Source organism: Alosa pseudoharengus, unplaced genomic scaffold (assembly GCF_046254945.1).
Source record: "Alosa pseudoharengus isolate Yale_2024_CS ecotype anadromous, Long Island Sound unplaced genomic scaffold, YU_APseudo_1.1 YU_APseudo_1.1_scf_16, whole genome shotgun sequence".
In the NCBI taxonomy this organism is placed as follows: Eukaryota; Metazoa; Chordata; class Actinopteri; order Clupeiformes; family Clupeidae; genus Alosa; species Alosa pseudoharengus.
This window is the reverse complement of record NW_027468630.1, coordinates 32964844-32980016: the sequence shown is the minus strand read 5'-3', so window position 1 is coordinate 32980016 and position 15173 is coordinate 32964844. Positions and strand designations below refer to the sequence as shown.

The following is a 15173-nucleotide window of genomic DNA, read 5'->3' as shown; positions in this document are numbered from 1 at the left end:
TTCTAAGTGAAATGGTGACAGTGTTCAGTGGGATACGTCTGAACGCCTCCTCTCTCCTTCCTGAATGCTGAGGTCATGGGCAAAATTATGGAGGGTAGCAACACCCACCAACACCAAAGGAGACAGGAAAGTCACTCCGCTTCCTCTTCAGATACAAATTTCCCTCACGGGATCAAAAGAGTATATATACTTATACATTAATTAAGTCTGATAGCTGTAAGGGTCATTTCCTCATCAGAAACAGTGTACACTGCATCCAAATTCTGATTGTCACTAAATTTCAGTAGCATATGTTATATCCATGTTGCATGTTGTATAGCCATGGCTATATCCATGTTGTTGTTAGCCTGATAATCCTACAAAAATACATTTTCAAAGGTGCTTTAGAGTTCAGCTCAGAGGGTTTCTACTTTGGCTGAGGGTTTAGTCTAAAAATCTATCAGACCTATGTCAAGCACTCCCCCTACTGGCAAAAAACAGTAACGCAATCATTTGTGTTTCACCTCCTTTATTTAAACAATTTGATTAGTAGATACATAATATTTAAATGTTTGAGGTTAATATATGTCAATGGTTATGGTAAAAAGTCAACCAGATTATTCAAGAAACAAAATGAAATCCATACATAAAACATAAATTTGATTCATGCCAGACTTCATGCTAAAAGTTATGTGGGATTCATATCATTTTACTTCAACTTTTATCAATCACCAAACAGATTCTATTTAGAGAATTTGTGCTTCCTGCTCACAGAACTGGCCACTGAGGGAGACTTGAGGCTCCACAGAACGCTAATCTTCATCTCAGGACGTGTCCACTACCGCTGGGTTAACCCACTGAAACTACTGAGCTGAGAGTGTTTAAGGCTGAATGACCGGGAGGCCTGGAGTCCATCTGAATTTCCTGTCCCAAAGGATCATTTGTGTGGGAAGACTGGGCCTGCTGGAGTCCAGCTGGATTAGGGGACCCAGCACACCGAATGAACACACGCAGTACACAAGCTTCTGCAAACCAGGCTCATTCTAGAGTGTTGCTTCTTCAATTGGCAGTTGGTTTGATGCCTGCCTCTGACTGGAACTGTGCAGTTTATGCAGGAGAAACTGAGGTTAGAGCTCCTGTGAAATACAGCCGCTCCCACACACAAGGAGCATGGTCTGTGCCATTTGAAAAAAGCATTGTAGTACTTCCACAATATGAAAACTCTCCTCTCTAATTAGTGAAACCAATATTTGTTTCAATGTTTTTACTGTGACGTTAGAACAAGATAAATTGCTTCCTATGCTTACTGTTTTATATGCAAAAGATTTATACAAGTTGACCACTGTGGCAGTTAGTACTTCACTGCATTTACTAAAGCACAAAAAAGCAACCGTTCCTTTGCCCAAATGCTATGACGCAAACCATCAGATTTTTTAAGTGAACGCTCCAGATTTAGATCCTCAGGAAAGGGTGTGAGCACTGGGGGCGTACTCATGACTGTGGAACACACACTTCCAAACTCTGGCTGAGTTCCCCTGGGTGTTACACTGGTCTGAAATGGACATAGGGCACACAGGTGGCTCTGGGGTCATGACCTTATCAGTGTGCTCTGAGTTAACCCTGGTGTCATGTGTCCTCATGGTAGAAGTGTGGCACAGCGTCAGCTGGAAGGACATGAGAAACCCCTCTATGACTGAGCAGCAGCTGTTTATATGTTTAAATCTTCCTCTGGGTGAGCGAAATCATTTTGCTACAAGATTATTCTTATATAATTGTGTTTCACATTACAGGTTCTAGAAAGAAAGAAAAGTGCATCTAAACAACCTTGTATGATGGCAGTGTTTAAAAAAGGATGCGTCATGGAATGGTACAACAGATCAAAAAAAACAAAAAAAACAATTGTACCTAAATTTGTGATTGATTCTAATGCCTCTGTGAGGCTGCCCTTATGACACAAAGCGTGATGGGACAGAGTTCTGACTTGGCTTTAAAAGCAAACAGCTAGGCTTTGAGAGGCTGCATCTTCTCTAACAGATTTGGTCACTTTATAAATAAATAAACACTTCTTGGTTATATGTACATGTTAAATGTGCAAGGTTTGCAACCAGTATGTACATAGGTAATTCTACTGTTTTTAAATGGTGGTATATTCACAGAATAGGGAAGCTTAAAGAAAGCAAATGCAAAAAAAGGTCATCACATACTCAAACAGAATCAAGTTAGAGCGCTGTATGTTTCAGGAGCAGTCAAAGACCCGTGCCACACTGTTAGCTTTAGCTTGCGCAGGCAGACTAAGCGCTATGAAGACTGGTCTTAAGACCCGCCGGGGTCCTCTCCATCTCGCTCCTCCACCACCTCCCAGTCCCACTACCGTTACTGTGTTTTAAAGAGATAAATGCTCAATATCTACGTAGGTGATCCTCTATGAACTGCGACGCAGGGGAGAGGTTGAGGCACCTCCATCTGGCCGACGTCCCTCCAGTCTCTTCCAGGCCGGCCACACACCCCCAAGCAGGGCGACTCCTCTGGCTAAGACGCCCGCCACTCCTCAACAGGAGCAGTGCTCCCAACATGCATTAAAATCAGCCGTCCTTCCCTTCTATGCCCACGTGCCGAAACTCTCCTTCAGCCCAGCACAGCTCACAGGGAGGAGTAGAAGAGGATGTAGGCGGCCGAGGACCTGATGGAGGAGGTGGACATCTCCGACACCTCGTGGTCGTCGAACTTGCACCAGCGCTGTTTGGGGTTGTTCCTGCAGTAGGCCGTGTAGTGGCCGCCGTCCAGCCCACCATAGTGGTTCTGGGTGAGGAGAGGGACAGGGGGGGGGGGGGGGCATGGAAAAACAGAGGTCAGTTAGGGGGAGGAGCCAGTGTCAGGAGACAGTCATGAGGAACAGGAGAAACTGTGAAAGAGAAAGTGTACTTCTTGTTGTTGCGGTTCCTGTCTATTTAGATGCATTTACATAGATTCTAGATTCAACAGGTTCTAGAAAGTGTCATCAATCAATAAAAATGTTGCAGAATTATTTACATTTAACTACATAATTGTTCTAAATTTGCTAAACAAGTTAACTAATGGACAAATGTTTAAAGGATCTCAAAGGTTTAGGTTAGGTTCTGTAAACTGAATTGTGAATTTGTGAACTGAATTGGATGACTTGTTGAAAGACTCACAGACACGCCAAACAGGTTGTATCCCTTCTGGCTGGGCTTGGGGCCGATGACGTACTGCGCAAGGTCCAGGCTCTCGAGGGGAAAGTCCACCGTGGTCTGCAGCTTCTGCTTCCATCTGCCCTCATATGAGAACCTGACGCACACACAAAACACTCATCAATGGGACTCAACAAACTGATTGCTGCCTTAGTCCACAGAAAGACAGAACCCTGGTACCTCTGATGCCTAAACGTTACATTAAGATGCTAAGTTTCATGTGGCAGGTTTCTACTATTGGCTCTCCTGTCAGTCTCCTGCTTTTTTAAACGGTGAAATATGTGGTACTTATTGGTATCCATGTAAGTTAAATCTGAAGTAGATTGATATTACTCAGCAATATAGAAGTGGTGCATAACCGATGTGGACATTCACTGTTTTGCAAAAATGTGATGTTGGTCCCAAATTACCACCATATACAAACATCTAAGATAAGCTTTGGCACAGTGTGGATGACTCAGCCACTTACAGTTAAAAGTACCAATACTAGTACGCTGTCTGTCATCAATATCACAATTTGTTGATAGCCATTATCTACTGTCAACTATCAACTAGTTCAGTTCAAATGAACTGCAGTCAGTGCATTTCTCATAAGTACATTGTTTCACAGAAAACTGCTGTATGATGGTTTCTGCTCCATGTGGACACATTTTGGAATGTCTCAGTGTGCTTCCTGGCAGACTCCTTGCACTTTTCCCATCTGCTAGTCAATTTCACAATCCTGCTGTTAAAACTGTATCTCCTGAATAATAACTTGACGTTGGCAGGGTGAACTGCAGTCAAAAACAAATCCAATGCTCAATGCTTTACAGTGGCTGGATGAGTGCTCATCCCACTACCACCCTCTACGTTTGATCACACCAAATTAGCAAGTTGATTCCTCATCTGGAAACTTTTCTTTTCTTTTCTATTGGTCCGCGGTTCGATGATACAATTCAGTTGTGCCACAAATGATCAGGCGAGTGACAGAAGCACCAAGCATATTTTGACCTTTGCGGTTACGGCTCTGTGGAGCAGCAGTTTCCTCTTTGCAGAATGGCGCCAGTCCATGGCCCGTAGTTTGGGAAACGCTGCTATAGACTGCACTGGCATTCAATGTTTGACTAATACTCGGTTTGGAATATAGAGATTATATGACTGGACATTTCTGGACCATCAGATCTTACCTTTTCAAGTGCACCAGGAGGATGGGTGGAACCTTCCAGATCTCCAACTTCTTAGTAGAATCTCTATGGGCTTTACAGTGTCTGCAGAACACTTTGTTTGCGTCAGTCAGCCTCTCCTCCTTGGAGAACAGCTTCAGGCAATCCTTTAACATGTGAAGAAACCAAACTGAGGAAGCAGCATGCTATACACACCCCAGAGACATTGAGTGCATTCCTACATGCATGGACTGGATGTCCACAGGTGAACTGTGTGCTGTGTGCGGCTCCTTGGCTTACCTGCAGAGAGCACTTGTTGGAGGAGGCCAGGGGCAGGGAGAGGTACATGAAGGCCTCAAAGGTGCGGGACTTGCGGTGGCAGGTCAGGCACTGGACGGTGGACTTGAACTGGCCCTGGAAGAGCGACACGATGATGGAGGAGTTGAGAAGCTTGTGCTTGCTCCAGGCCAGCTCGGCTGCCTTGATATCGTCCAGGTGGTCGTTGGCCTCCTCCTTGTAGCGCTTGCGGTTGTCTGCCTGAGTGAGTGGGACACAAAACCTCTGTGAGTGTTTGAAAAGAAACAGTGGCAACCTAACTGTTAACTGTGTGGCCATTTGTTTTACTCTGCAATGGAACACCATTTCTATTTTGATCACACACAAGCTGACCAATGATTAATTCTTGCAAGTGATTATCATCTCCCAACTGCTCCATCAACAGTCCATTCCGTTTACATTTTAACCATCTCAGTCTCATTCCGTGTTCATGCAGCGTTCCAAAAGTCCAAACCCAGGGTCACTACAAGGGCCAACATCTTGACCACTTCAGTGCACGTTTCTATTCTACGCAGAGGAAAGGTTCATGGACAGGTGATGGAAATGCATACATTTCACATGACCAGGAAGTAGGCTGCCATGAGATGAAGCACAGACCACAGGACGTTCAGACACCAGACACCACTGTCCACCTGACATAGGGAGGCACACTGTACAGTGCAGTGGATGGACAGAGAGAGAGAAAGAGAACAAGAAAAAGAAAGAAAGAGAGGGAGAGATAGATCGAGGAGGGCACATCAAGCGCACACAAGGTGGGATGCATCAGGCATCACCAGAGCATTGTGAATGCCTATGCCAAGCCCATGTTCACTGTGCTCCACGTGATTCACGATGCTTTAGCAATGGCCCACACGTTCATGTACAGCAGGCTAACACCAGTATCAGAGGCAGTCTCTGAATGCTTCACAGCTCTGTGCTAAATACATGGAATGGTGAGAGAGGATAAAAGAAAAACAGTCTCCCAAATCATGACTTAAGACAAGGCTGCTTCTTCACTCTTTTCTTTTTCTGTCTTTCTGACTGTCTCTAAAGCCAATACAGTACATCTCAAGCATGGGGGTTTGGGATGAGACAGGTTTAGGATTCACGAGTGGCAGGCCTCAGGCGTGGACAGCGACTCGGACGGATGTGATATGGTCTGGACACAGCAAACGCAACACACTTGAGAGGGGGGACAGGAGCAATGGACAGGAGCAATGGACAGGGCTACTTACTCTCTACGTTTGCCATCAAAACAAAAGAAAATACAATAAGAAAATACAATAAGAAAAGAGACACCGATGACACAAACAGTCAGTTCATGACCATTCAAAAGCAGCAAAACATGAACTACAGGTTCAGGGCTGTAGATAAGTACATTAGATGTGGTTATGAAGGAGCATGTTTTGGCTGTGTTGAATTCTAAAAGACTCACTTTGAAAGCAGCACACTGGCAGTAGTGTAAAAGGCCATGATGGTAAGACTGGGGGTGCTCTCCATGGTTAGAGAAGTACACGTTTACACATTTACAGGTTCAGCCATGATTATTTGTACAGTGTACATGTACATTTATAATATGTGTAGTAGTATCTCCTCAAGGCTACTGGCACAATCCACACTCCACAAACATAGAGAAATATTCTCATTCTACCATGATCTTGAAATGTGCACAATGAAGATCTGTGAAGCTAGAATAAAGCTAGTGCAAAGTGCAGTGGGTGTGTCTGAGTGTGGTGTGTGTGTAGATGAAGGGTCTGTCCCTACTCTGTTGAGGTCCTCGTGGAGGCCGTCCATGAGGAAGAGCAGCAGCTCCTGGGAGTCCTGCTGCTCGTAGCCAGAGAACTGCTCGTTGATCTTGCCAATGGTGACCTTGAAGTCGCGTGGAGTGATGCACTTGTACTGGCCAGACCAGAGAGCCTTCATGATCACGCCAAACTCCTCCGCTACCTCGCCCTTGTGACCCAGGATGTTGGCTCTGTGGCAAGCAGGAACAAAGAAGTAAGAGAATCAAATCTTTGATATTAAAGAAACAGTGCAAGCTTTAGCTAGACTGTTAACTTATGCTTAGCTATATTTGTCACTAAACCCCAGTTCCCATCCTAAATGGTTAACAACGGAACATTAGAAACATTTAATTAACTATGCAACCCTATGAACCATCTCAATATGCCCTCAGAAATGTGTCAAACATTTTCACCAAAGAAGAGACGAAAGCTTTTACCGGTTAATGTCATCCTGATAGCGGTTCTTGTTGAAGTAGTCAGCCATGATGGGTGTGTTACACAGACACTGTAGGATTGAGTTCATGTAGCAGGTGTTCCCCAGGTTCCTCAGACCGGTCAGGGCTGGTCCCAGACCTCCAAATGTGGGGTTCAGACTACGGATCTTGGCTGCTGACGGTCTGGAATTTTCAACCTTCGCATATGTGCTAGCAGTTATAGGCCTAGATGTCAAAACCAAAAATTTAACTTTACATTCTGAGAGTAACTGTAGTTTGCACACAGTTGCATATATATGAAATGGATGCACATCTTTCTAAACGAACCACATACAGTACATTTAGGGATTTACTATTTTTCTACCAGTCAACAAGAGTCATTAAAAATGTGTAGGGAATGTAACTTGCGCGCGCCGCACGCACACACACACATGCACACACACACACACGGCACATACTTGGTCTCTCTGTTGATGGTGGGCGTTGGGGTGGGCTTCTTCTGGCCTTCCTCCTGCAGGTCCTGGGTGATGTCGGGGGACGAGTAGGAGCGCTTGAGTTTGGACTGCTCGCGGTCCCGCTCCACCTCGGGGGGCTTGGCCGGCTTCTGCTTCGGCGTGGTCGGGGGCGTCTGGGGCACGCTCACCTCCGGGGGGTACAAGTGCACCCGGTTGGTCGGGGAGTGGTAATACCGGTACGTACCCGTCACTGTGTCCAGAAACTAGACCAGCCAGGAAAGGAAAACCAATGAGGCAAATAGTGTGTTTAACAAACCCAAACAAAAGCATACACAAACCGAAGACATACTGTAGACAAAAACAACACAGTAAGTAATGGTGTTGTGTGGCCCTCTTACCTTCATCCACCCAACTGGCAGGCCTGGAACAGTGCGTCCCATCTCCTCACTGCGTGCTCTGGTTAAGGGCTCCCGCTGTGGCATGGAAAGAAATAGATTTCACAGCAGCCACAATAACAACATACAACACCAACAACATCCTTCACAATTTCACAAATCCAAAGTTAAATCTTTTAACTGGGACTGCAAGGTCGACAGACCCGATGTGCTCTACTAGAGCATTCACAAGAGTTGTCCATTTCTGTTCATCATAAAACCATCATCCCATCAAAGACGGGTTCAATCACACTTTACATTTTGTAATGGACGTTCAACCACATCAGAGACCCTGACATTTCCATGCACATCCCTGAGAGGGCCATCTGCAGGCTCCCTTGAACAGTGGAGGCTGCCATTACAAAAGAAGCATGCCATGCTGAACAACCTGGTAAGGAGCTGATATACCTTTGGCTTGTCAAAGCCCTCGGCTGTGCTACCGTTTAAAATCCTTGCCTTACGGCTGCCGTTCGCAAGTGCACTACTATGCTGCAGTGGTGCCTGAGTTGAGACAGGAAAGAACTGATATCATTTGTCGTCTTTTTGGCCGTTACTTGTAGGATGGGGTTATGCATGGATAATGTGAGGTCAGTGAAGATGGTCGTATGCAATTTGACACTGTGGACTTGCTGGGGAAGTGGGTAGTTGATGTGAGTAGTTTGTGCTATAGGAATGACTCATGAATTTAATGAGTGTGGATCATTTTAGAGTCTTGAGATAATTCTGACTTGAATGAACATACTGTTTCCAGTTGAAGGTCCTAATATGTGCATTTCATCATATGATTTCAAAGTAAATTTCAATGCCATTTTTCAAGTTAAATTTAAAAATGCTTATCTGCTTTATCTTTAATACTACGGTATGCCATAATCTAGCAATTGACCTTTACTAAACCACACAAAATAAGGTGTGGCTTAAAATAAACCCTTTCTAGACTTCATTAGTCAGCTAACTACAAAGGTTTTTCTTTATGTACAGTATAACAACATTTGTAAGGCATTACTTAATTACCTGTGACATCAGCACTAATCTACTGTATGTACATGGCGGTGAGAGCTGTGAGTGTGTTGTGTGAGGAGACCAACCTTGATCTCACTGACCACGTTGTTGGGCATGGGCGAGTCCAGCGAGACACTTTTCGGCTGCCCTTCTCCCTTCTGTGTTCTCTGCCCTCGTCTGAACCTCTCCTGTCCCACCTGATCGTCCTCCTCGGCTCTCTGCCGCTCCAGCCGGCCGCGCTCCTGTCGGCCCTTCTCCTCCTCCTCCTCTTCCTCGGGTGTCTTCCTCTCCCCTTCCTCCTGCTCCTGCCTCCTCCGCCGCTCCTCCTCCTCCTCGCGTGCCGCCTCCTCCTCCTCCTGGGCTCTCCTGCGCTGCTCAAGCTCCCAGCGGGCCTTGTCCTTCACACCCGCCGCCTCGGCGTGGATCTGGATGCGCTCCTCCTCCGACAGCTGGCCGCCGGACTCGAAGGCCGGCTTCACTGAGCGGTCCGGCACAAACGGGCCATTCTGAGGCAGCTGAGAGTCCTTAGTCGGGGGTTCGTTGTTGGGTTTTGAGCCATCCGAGATTCTGACAGAGGGCTTTTTACTGCGATCAACCTGTGGCAATGGTCAAGATGAAAGATAAATAAATAAAAACACAGAGTTGTGCACAGGGTGATGGTGGGTTACAGACTGAGCACAGACCCTGTCTTTTTTTCAGGAGCATACATTTCTTAGTACACATATCTGGTAAGTGGTAAAGGTGTAGTAGTACAGCTCTGTAAGATTAAGTGGCCTTATAATTATATATAATATAATTAAAGTGGCCATAATATAATAAAAAAAACAGCATTCTAAACACACTTTTAACAGTGGAGAAGTCAGTAAGCCTTTTGTTCATTTGTCACTCAATGAAACACAGCTCAGACCTGGTAGAACAGGTAACCATACACCTTACAGTAAGTTGCTACCTGAGGGGTCGGTTTAACCGTTACGCCAGTCTGAGGCAGGGGAACTTTCTTGGTCGTCTCGGTCACTGTAGGAACAGGTCCGTCGGGGACAGCGGGAGCCACGGTTGAGGGCTCTGGCGCTGCTGGCTCCAGTGGGAGGGCCTCGTCCGCCGCTCTCCCGTTCACCTGCACCGGCTGCTGGGGCTCGGGGACCGCCGGGGGCTTGGGCTCCTCCAGCGAGGGGTAGCTGAAGTTCACTGTGGACACAGGCATGACTCATGTGAGGCAGACTGGTGAAGGCCAGATTAGATATCATCAGATTCTACAACGCGCAGGGCTCGTCTGCCTCGCTCAAACAATCACGCCAAAACACAACGAGAGGGTTCTCAGTTTGGCAGGATGTCCAGGGTTGCAAGCCAACTGTGGACATGGGGAAGGGGGTGAAATCAGTGGGGATATAATGCATGAACACAGTGTAAAAACATTTGTGTGTTTCAGAGAGCTTTCATGTTGCCATTACGACCATAGTTTCTCATCCAAGACTGCTTAATTTCTTTAGGGATGAATAACGTAGTATCTATTTCCAGGTTGATCGGTCTGTTTCTATTCAATAACATTCACGTATACTGATCTGGAAATATTCTAAACTCATTATAGCTTGGGAAGTCTGCCCATGTCTCTTTCAGCTATAGCCTGCACTCTTACAATGCCTCTGATGACTTTAATGATCTAATGGCAGAAATCAGCCGCAACAAAACCAATCAATAGATTTAATCTCTATTAGCTTTATGGAACAGCAAGCTAACTGGCTAACAGCAAAATACACTGACTCACACTAACCAAAACAGCACAGAAAAACTGAGCACTACTGTGCTTCTGTAATATTTTTGACAACGGGCGGTTTCAATGGGGATGCTTCTTACCTGGGTCCAAGAAACTACAGTGGATAGCCTGAACAGCTAGTGAGAACGACTAAGTGTTTATCAGTCCTTCACATGACCTTATGTACCAACAAAATCAATCTGAGGAAGCAATAAAAACCAGCACTTAGTTGCACTTACGTTGTGGGATGGCACTGGAGGCCTGCTGTCTTGGGGGCTTGACTTTAGCATTGGTGGTGTACATGGGGTAGAAGAACAGCCAGTTCTCATAGCCTCCCTCCAACACCATGGGCTCACTGCGGAGGATGGTGGTGCTGTCCCACTGTGGAGCACAGACATGACCGTTGGACTATGACCACATACACTTTTCCTGTGTTCCCAAGACCCTCAAACACTATAGCCTCTACAAGGGCACTGGGCTGCGGTGCTTAATTATATAGTGTGTATAAATATTGTTGTTAGAGAACAAGAACATATGCTCTGTACACAGAGTGGTGCTATAGGTATAGGATACAGAAGAGTTTCACCTTGTAAAGGGCATCTTTCAAACTCTGCAGTGTGGTCCCCAGCTTGAGGTCTGCTGCAGAGCTGAACCAGTCTAGCAGAACCACATAATCCACAAAACCTCTACGCTTCCACAACTCTTTTGAGGCCTCTGGAAGCTTCACCTCGATCTGGTTTACAGTTATCCTACAAACAGTAAGCATTTCATGATGGTGAGAAAAGCAAATGTAACCACATCCATCTACATGTACGTGGACATTTTGACAGGTCTTGTTTAGCAACTTTCCAAATGGCAAGCACTATGCAAATTATCACATGCAAATGCATCCAAATAAGGGCATTCTTGGGAACAGAACTGTTGATCCAGGTAATTTGCATTGGTGCAAACATTTGCATATTTGCATATTGGTGGTGCCAAATAATTACGACATTGGTGCTGCCAAATAACTCAGCTGAGCAGTAGGCTGGGCCGGCCTTGGCCATCATGGCACGGCTGTACTGATGCAAGCATGAGGAGCTCTTACCCTGGGGAGATGGCCTCCTCTGGGACACTGATGCACTTCTGTGCCGGCACTTGAATTTGCGACTCTTCAAAGTCCCTGAGGCTTCTCGCATCCATAACGATGACACTGAGGCTGTGGTCCATCATCATGTGGAAGAGTTTCTCCGCTGTGATCCCTCCCACTGGCACAGCAGCTGAAGAGAAGAGCGGTCCCAAGAAACATTTCACTGAACATATATCATGTCAACATGATGAGACACATTTATATGGCACAAGTGCACATTTAGTCACTTTGTTGATGTTTGGGTTATAGCCATTTTCTCTAATTAAACCTGGCTTTTACAAAATCTGACCAACTAATACTATATATATATACACAGCTTTTGAAAACATCATTGTTTCCTTCAGTCACACAAAGTTTATGCTATGTCATCCACCCTGGTCAATCACTCTACATGTATTTAAGCACTCTGTATTCACATTCAACACCAACACAGACACATGCATACATCTCTTGACACTAACCTTTTGATGGTACAATTTTTGAGTCATTCTGTTCTCCTTTCACCTGCATTGGAAAATTAAGGCATTTGTATTACCTCAGTTTTATTAGTCAGCCATCCATTCCTGAGCTAGCCATAGTCAATTGGAAGACAACAGCTGAATGCTGAAGCAGACAACAACATACATAGTAAGTTCCAGTTACTTCAGTATTGGCTCAATAATCACTGCATGTGCAAATAGGTAAATGAAATATAAGATGTATTACCTCTGAACTTCTCCTATCAAACTACAAAGGACCACTGGGTCCATGCTATAGCCATATTTTCCCACAGAATAGCAAATAGAAAGAAGTCTGCACTGTTGTAATTACATGTATCTGATAATAAATGTGATTGACTTGGAAGTACCTTCTTATTGTCTTTGCGGGAGTCAGTTGTCCCTTTTGATAAAGATCGTCCCTCGTCCTTTTCTTGCTTTTCCTCTTTGCGTCGTTTCTCTTCTTGTTTCTCCCTCTCCTCAAGTTTTTTACGTACTTCAACTTCTTCATACCTGATAACAGGTTGACAAAGCAAAGTATTTCAATAAACATTACATGAATTAGGGTTGCGCCAATGCCATTGATGACTGACAGTCATCACGATAATAAGACCAGCATCGTGACCCCCTTGTCCATTCCGACCATAGGGTGCACCCTGCAACATACACACTATAATTCCTGTGTCTTTGCTTTAATGTATTACTTATTTGTAGGGATTTCCCTGAGGATCAAGTTAAGCCGTAGCACAGATATATATGCATTTTAAGTAGCTCCCGCCTCAATGTAATCATCCATGACGATATTTCACTTTATACCGAATCATATGCCATTCTGTAGACATTGCCAAACCCTAGCATGAGTCTTTGGAGAATGTAAAAACTTTCAATATCAAAGAAGTAACTGACCGGAGTTTTAGACTCTCTGATAACTTCTCTGCTTCCTCTATGGCTTTTTTGAAGCTGGATGGCCCAAGCATTGACAAGTAATAATCCTTAAGAGAAAGGCAAATAGAAAAAAAGTTGAAGCTTGGATATTGATGTTATATATAAATATTTCACCACTGCATTACATAATAAAAAAAAGTACTGATGACCTCAGCCTTAAAGTATGCTGTACCTGCTGCTGTTTGAAGTCGGGTCTCTTCTTAATGACATCATAAACTGTCAGGTATCTCATGTACAGAACATAGGCCTTTTCTTCATCTCTGTCAAGGCGACACTCCTCGGCAGCTTTGAACATCTTACAGGCACTCTGAACATAGCTAAAACAAAATGCATATTTTAACTCCCACTACTTTGCTTAATGTCATTTGGTATCACAGACTTGTCATATGCAAAAATGATTGAAACAATGCTATTCTACACATGGACATAATACTGCAGGCCTACACATCATGATATTTTTACAGTGGGGTAGCCTACATGTGTAAAACGTTAGAAAGCTCTGAGTCCACATAAGTTGACTAGGTCTTACTGTCTTGTGCTGGCTTTCTCCGGCTTAAATTCTGCTTTCTTGTTCAATTCACCCAGAGACGTTGACAGGTAGAGCTCTTTCGCCCCTGTTGAAACAGCTGGCATCTTGGCGGATAAATTGAGATTAACATTCACCTAGAAGTCGATGTGCTCACATGCTCGTCATCAATGTCATGCCTACAAAAGAGGATATCAAAATATAGTTGGTTGGTACATCCATTCTCTCAATTTCAAAGATAAGAAGAACCTGACATCTAAGTTTGACACATTGTTGTTTCAGCCAACAGGTCAGCCCATAACATGCTAAAGGAATAACAAACATGTTGACAAATCAACATAGCAAAAAACAAACACATAACGTTACAATCTACATCTCTAATGCTAAGTTCTTAACATGAAACATGAGATAAGGGTTACATATCTCTATTGGTTAGTTAGCTCTTAACAAATTACTATCAATAACTAGCTCATGTACGACTGATAGCCAGCTAGCTATGATAGCTTGTTAGCCAGCTAGCAAACAAACTGTGGACCTCCTGAACCTCATGCATTTAATAACTTCACTTTGATACCAGCCAGTATATTCATAGAAGGGAGCCGTCAGCGTGGCAGCTACGGTGTCTGTCTGACAGGATTTTGTTTAAAGCTTTAGAGCTGTGTGAAACGTTTATTGTGTAGTACCATATCGATCCAGGAAGTACAGATAACGTTAGCTACCTTGCAGCTAATTGGCTAGCCTTACATGCTAGCTACAAGGTTCCTGTTTTGAAAATATTTAGAATTGTTAGACAGGATAATTACCAAAACACGATACTGAATCTGAAACAATCACACGAGCGAGCAGAGAGATACATAAAACAACCGCACCACGGCAAAGTAGCTGTCCTACCTCTTCAGATTTATTTTACAACTCCAACAGATGAGTCCCGGAACAATTCCCGTAACGTTACCCTTCACTTTAAAGGGTCGTCAGATGTTCAGTTGTGTATGTACGCTTTCTTGACAGTACGCTGTACACACGAGAGTGCCAGAAATATTAAATGAGGAACATATTATAGGAGACACTGAAGAAAGCAACTGTCACCAAATACTAAATGCGACGTTGACGTAAAGTCGTAGAAGCAACGCTGAGATTTAAACTTCCACAGGTTTGGATGAATGCAGGCAGGTTGGATCTAGCTAACGAAGCGTTTGTCCAAGTGATAAATAGTGAATTTGAAGTGTGGAATTACATCTCTGCAATCGCATTAAAAAAACGAGAAAGCAACGTTACGGTCATGGCAGATATTACTGTTACTACTTATTACTATAAGTCCTGGGCATGTACTTCAGCTACTATCATTAACTCTGGTGTTCTGTATCACTCCGCACACACATTATCCAACACATTAAATAAATGTATTATTTAAGGTCAACGTGGTATTTACTGGCACACAGATGAGTCATCATAACAACCAGTTATGGTTATTATGGTTACTAACATAATGCATCATATAAACTCTCTGTAAATCTGAAAAGGTCTCAATGCCAAATGTAATTTGAAACATGGTGATGGTATACATCCGCATGATATACGGGCACTTTTCCCGCAGTT

At 44.2% G+C, this 15173-nt stretch overlaps 1 protein-coding gene across 2 annotated transcripts; it reads right to left on the bottom strand.

Moving 5' to 3' along the window:
• Nucleotides 1-484: 484 nt before the first annotated feature.
• usp8 (ubiquitin specific peptidase 8) lies at nt 485-15165 on the bottom strand. Of its 2 annotated transcripts, none has more exons than XM_076287761.1 (19): nt 14469-15165; nt 13581-13756; nt 13224-13368; nt 13013-13098; nt 12478-12619; nt 12092-12134; nt 11589-11760; nt 11088-11250; nt 10741-10882; nt 9701-9936; nt 8838-9347; nt 7717-7791; nt 7322-7581; nt 6867-7088; nt 6410-6620; nt 4631-4867; nt 4355-4497; nt 3153-3285; nt 485-2778 (listed from the first exon to the last, which is right to left on the bottom strand). In XM_076287761.1, the coding sequence occupies exons 2-19, from the start codon at nt 13682-13684 to the stop codon at nt 2620-2622; spliced, it is 3183 nt and encodes a 1060-aa protein (XP_076143876.1). In that variant the 5' UTR covers nt 13685-13756; nt 14469-15165; the 3' UTR covers nt 485-2619. The 2 variants fall into 2 exon arrangements, with proteins under 2 accessions (XP_076143876.1, XP_076143877.1); XM_076287762.1 differs by lacking the exon at nt 14469-15165 and adding an exon at nt 14381-14450.
• Between the last annotated feature and the right edge of the window lie 8 nt (nt 15166-15173).